This window comes from Palaemon carinicauda, chromosome 23 (assembly GCF_036898095.1).
Source record: "Palaemon carinicauda isolate YSFRI2023 chromosome 23, ASM3689809v2, whole genome shotgun sequence".
NCBI classification, from domain to species: Eukaryota; Metazoa; Arthropoda; class Malacostraca; order Decapoda; family Palaemonidae; genus Palaemon; species Palaemon carinicauda.
In genome coordinates this window covers 29,866,123-29,871,880 of record NC_090747.1, presented here as the reverse complement: position 1 = coordinate 29,871,880, position 5,758 = coordinate 29,866,123, and the positions used below count along the sequence as shown (strand labels likewise).

The 5,758-nt window shown below is 35.9% G+C and overlaps 1 protein-coding gene across 1 annotated transcript; it reads left to right on the top strand.

Moving 5' to 3' along the window:
- Positions 1-4,724: 4,724 nt before the first annotated feature.
- On the top strand, positions 4,725-5,153 carry LOC137617510 (uncharacterized). The gene has a single exon (XM_068347528.1). It carries the CDS (start codon positions 4,725-4,727, stop codon positions 5,151-5,153), a length of 429 nt encoding a protein of 142 aa, XP_068203629.1.
- The last annotated feature ends 605 nt before the right edge of the window (positions 5,154-5,758 follow it).

Sequence of the window (5,758 nt, the reverse complement as noted above, 5' to 3'; positions counted from 1 at the left end):
GCATAGAATATGAAAATCCCCTTTTGATGTAATTTTAGGACTATGAAAAAGCCTTTGATATTGTGCACCGTCCAGTTTTGTGAAGAGTCCTGCGTTATTGTTGAATGCCTCTTAAATATGTAAATTTTATTAAATCTGCTCATGAGCATTACAGGAGTAATGCTAATGTACCATTGGCTTCCACTGTCTTGGGTTAGATTTCTATTGCTTGAGGGTACACTCGGGAACTCTATTTTTTTCAAAATTCTCTATTTCTTGCTTTGTTAAAATATAGTTTATATGAGAGATATTTATTTCAATGTTGTTACTGTTCTTAAGATATTTTATTTGTCCTTGTTTCCTTTACTCACTAGGCTTTTTTCTCTACTATGGCCCCTTAGCTTATTGCCTCCTGCATTTCCAACCAGTGTTGTAGCCTAGCAAGTATCAATAATAATAATAATAATAATAATGATACTACTACTACTACTACTACTACTACTACTACTACTACTACTACTACTACTAATAATAATAATAATAATAATAATAATAATAATAAAGTATCCTTTGAGACAGAAACGTATAAGAAATAGACTTAAAGTCTCTTAATATTATATAGCTTATCCTTTATACTCTTATATCCCTCATCAGAAATACCATGTAAAATATGGTTTAGAAATTAGACAACGGAATGGAACAACTGTATCTTAAACAGTAAAATAACTCTTCAATTTTTATAGCAAATATCCTCAAAGATTTGAGGTTCATAAATTGTATATAAATTGTCAGGAAAAGAAGATAATTATCAATCTTACTTCTTGTCAAAATAAGATATAAAGAGACTCTGGCTGGAAACAGATATGGAATAAAACATAGTGTGGAATGGAACAATAATCTGGCGATAGATTTGACGAATTATCGGGAATAATAACATTTTATATGATGTTGGCTACAATAATTGTGGTTTTGGGTAGCTATATTGCACATATAAATTGCTAATAAATTTTTCCTTACTGAATCACTATAAAAATGGGGCTTAAAACCTAATTTATTGATCTCTGTAAATATACTCAATCAGCAAGAAAATATTCTTAGGAACAAAATTTATTAAGTTCAATTTCTCAACTTATGTCTTATCATAAACACGTTAATTATTCCATATAACCAGAGAACATAAAATTGAAGTTCAACAACACTTGAATGGTGAGGATAGTCTTTTTTTTATTGAAGAAGAGACGTGAGATTTGGGATTCTGGCTTAATCCGCCTTATACCCTTTAATCCGATCAGCTGAGAAAGAAACCTCGTTAAATCGGGAGTTTCTCTGATTAGGTGACATCGTTTTCTGTCCTCGCTCCGGATATTGAATTTTACAATCTCAATCAAATTGCGCCTTAACTGAGCGATTCAGTTTCTTTCTTTGGTTGAATTGAGTTGCAGAAAATCCCTTTACTTCAAACTCATAAAATAAATTTTATAATTTTTGCCGTCCTTACTAAGAAGTGAATAGAAGTTAATAATACATTCCTAAATGTAACCTACTTGAAATTAAAACATTAACAATGACATAGGGAATTTTAACTCATTCATACATTACAAGGAGAGCAGAGGTGTGAATGTTTAATTAGGAAACGTCAAGTGAATAGAAGTGGGAGGCACAGCGTGTTAATAACGTTTTACAAAATGTCACAATATATACTTCATCAAGAAAATATCAACATGGCAATAAGAGCGGCGGTTTCATTGACCATAAAACCAACCAATGAAATCAAATTACACAATTCAAATCATGGAATCAGTTACCATATCCTTAAGTAGGCGAGTGACTATTAGCATTATTAATTATAATTTCACAAATATTCCTCGACTTATATCAGAGTCTGTTTGTCCATCAACCTAATGCTAACTTTTAATCCGTCTTCGCTTTGCAGCTCCACTCTCCTTCGTCGGAGCCTTGCTGAGATTTCTTGTTCTATCATATTAATTAGTTTGAGTGGTGTTAAGTATCAGTAATTTTTGGTAAGATCATTGAAATTTACCAATATAACCCCAAAAAAAATTCAGTCAGAAGACCCTTTATCAATCATGTTCCTTTGAAGATAATTGCTGACTATGAGACGGTAATTTTCCATGACTCCTTTTCTGTCTACAATTATTATTATTATTATTATTATTATTATTATTATTATTATTATTATTATTATTATTATTATTACTTACTAAGCTACAACTCTAGTTGGAAAAGCAAGATGCTATAAGCTCAGGGGCTCCAACAGGGAAAATAGCCCAGTAAGGAAAGGTAACAAGGAAAATAAAATATTTTAAGAAGAGTAACAACATTAAAATAAATATATATTATATAAACTACATAAACTTAAACAAAACAAGAGGAAGAGAAATAAGAAAGAATAGTGTGCCCGAGTGTACCCTCAAGCAAGAGAAGGTGTTATTCAAAATTAACGCTGTTGAGGCTGCCTTTTTTTTGCCAGATAAGAAAATCATAAGTAAATTTAATATCTTGGGACATTTGATTTATAAAATATTTTCTTTCTTATTATACAGATGTTGATAAGCTAACATTCCCCATATTTGGCTTTTTGCGGTGATACGTCACATAAAGAATTATTATCGATAGTTAAATTACAAATATATTAAAATTCTCTACATTTACCCAAGCATATTTATTAAAAGAGCATAATTCCAATTAGATGTGGTAGTGGAAGTGTTTCGTGAAATAAGAAAGAAAAAAGAAAGTAAATTGAAAATAAATCACTTTGATATTAATATGAAGGAATTAAGAATTCAATTACAAAATTACATCTTTTTGGACATACTTTGGAAGTATAATTTCTTAGTTTGAAAGGCATGCTTCTATCTGTTCCATTTCATATAACAAACAACCTTGATAATATGCCAAATTATGTAAAATGATCATTTGTGAAAGAGAATATTGGAAACAGTTATACATACTTTTAGGAGAAAAAATATATATAAATGTTTAAGCTATATAATGCATGAAAAAATGCGTGTGTAATATGTTTTTGAGTAATAATTATAAGAAAGGTGTTTTACCCGATTGATAAAAAGTGTTTTAGGAGCCCTTTACTTGTAACCTCATCAGCGAACATTTCTACCTTCATTCTATTTTCCAGCTTAGTTGAAACCGTAAATAACGAACCACCATTACTGCAATAATAAGCATCTAGTTTGGAAGGTTCTCTTAGTCGAGTTTAGTTTTTCAGTTTGGTGGAGTCCTCCGCAAACGAATTATTTAATAACTATAGATTCATGGCTTCAACTTCATGGTTCAATAGTTTAATCGTCTTTGCTCTACTGTTTTGGAAAATATTAAACGAATGAAGTTAGGAATAAATACAACTTATTTTTAATATTTCTTTCATAACATATTTATTATGTAATATATTCTCGGTCCTGCCAATTGTCTAACGATTTTTTTTTCTTTTTTTTTGCAGCACACCCTACTCCTGCAGGGCTTGGAGAGGCAACAAGAATTTGAGTCAAGTCGTGGCACAAGTAAAAATAATTGGAAGGGTACTGCATCATCCTGCACCTGTTTATGTTGCTAGTCAGCATGGTAAAACCTATTTTGTAAATATTTCTGCCCTGCTACATGAGTCATTTCCCAAACTTGTAATTGACGTCAGTTTTTTTCTGAAAGTGACCAGTGACCTACCTAGATTTTAGAAAAAATATTTTAAATGGTGTCATAACATTAATGGTTCACAGGAGCCATTGAAATGGCATATATGGTCGTAGGCCCAAGAACTGAATTGAGATGTTAGGAGGAGAGTGACTGTGTTCGAGTTTAGTCTGAATTGTTCCGGAATTATCAAAACCCCTTCCAAGAATGAGAGATTTAGGCACTATTGTTGTTGACAGAAAATTATCGATGACAAGGGAATTTTATCAGAGTGCATGTTTACAATTGGTGATTTCATAGACATTGCTATTGTTGTCCCACTCCCACAGAGACCTGCACAGCGTCGTGTGCAGCCATACTGTTCCACGCTAAAGAATGTTTGAATAACTTTGCTGCCTAAAGGTAGACGGTAGATTGATAAGGACAGTATTGATTTGGGGAAAACTATTGTCGTACGGTATTTTCACAGTTTTAAATTTTCTTTTAAATTAAATATCATAATTTATTCCTCCCACACTGTGTCCTGTTGTCAGTATAAAAAATTCTTTCCCTTCCACCTAATGTTCTGAAATTTTCTTTCCCAAGTTTGAAACAATCTTACCTAAAGAATATAGAGCTATATATATAAATGCTGCTTACTTCTCAGAAATGAATCAACGATCATCTTACGCGTTTATTCAGCAAGCCCAAGGCAAGGAGGAAGTAATATTCTAGCTGGGTCCCCATGCCCAGTATAAGTCAAGGGTTGGTGCTCAGTGCTCTGTTCTCTTGACCTGTTACTTAGGTTTTTGGGTATTACACCGTTGTATATTTTTTTTTGTCTAGTGAACGTTGGGTTGTGGTCGGCATTCGGACACTAGGCAGTTTAGGTGCTACCTCTGGCCACAGTCCACAAACCACTACATAAATTTTTGGTGCTCAGACCCGGGGAACACCAACCTTTAGCGATGGTATCGTCATCGAGCAAATGCTGAAAGGCTAAGAAGAGCCTGAGCAGGGATGTGAAGAGTCTGGTCAGGATTGTCAGTGATCTGGTAACTCAGGTCAAGTCCCTGACACTTCAAGTGGAGGCCCTGAAGAGTATGGAGCCATCACCAACGTGCCACGTTGCCACTAGGGTCAAAACCACAGTGACCACCAGTGCTCCTTCTATATCCCAAGCTTTGCCAAACATCAATGGTCAGGCAATTCCAGTAACTGGAGCAGAGCCAGTGATTGGAGGTCTCCAGGCCCCTCCAGGGTTCACACTGTTACTCACCCCTGTACCAGGCTTATGGGAGTCTCCTGCCCCAAGTGGACTGCTGGCTTTCTCGCCTGTTCCAGCAACTGATCCCGTTAGTCCACCAGAGACTGCTGCCAGTGAACTAGGGGAGCAGTTCATGGACAACCCAGCCGAAGCCAGTCGTCCTGAAAAGGCTCCAGCAGCTACGGCTAAGGCATTTCTTGCCCAGACATGGAATGACATTCGCTCCGAGTGTGTTCCATGTTGCACCTTCACGGACTATGACTGAGCTCGTAATGCTTGGTTACCAGTTCTTGAGAGCAAATGGAGTGATAGTTGATAGAGACCGAAATCGGCTGAGCGTAGTCAGTACTCCCCAAGAGCCTCTTTGGAAGTATTATGACCGATACATGGAGTCTGTTGTCAACAAGTGCTCTACGCACTTGAGGTCCATGCAGCCGATTCATTGAGGATTGCCAGTATTGAGCCAGTACTTGTTCCAGTTACTGTAAACTTTCCTAAAGGACTTGATATCTCTTTTAGGTGCTCTGCTTCTCCGACCAACTGTTGGCCGCAAATGTATTATGATGGCGACATCATAGCCCCTGGTCTGTCAATGAAAGTTACTGCAATTCCTGGCATCCTCGAACTGAAAGATGGAAAAGCCTCAGTTTTAATCAAGGGTTCATCTGAAGAAACTGCCAAGATCAAGAAGGGCGATCTCTTGGGGAAGGTGTTCACCATGGCAATGGGGGATGCTCCTCTCTCCTGCCTGATAGCACAGAAATGTAACCTGAGTCCTGAACCGAGCGTATTGGAAGAGATAGACAATCTGTTTATATCCGACGAACTGGACTCTTCTCAGAAGCACCAGTTTTGTCAAATGCTTCGACG

Excerpts from the sequence above, each read along its gene's own strand:
- LOC137617510 (XM_068347528.1), top strand. The coding sequence starts at position 4,725 with ATGGAGCCATCACCAACGTGCCACGTTGCCACTAGGGTCAAAACCACA.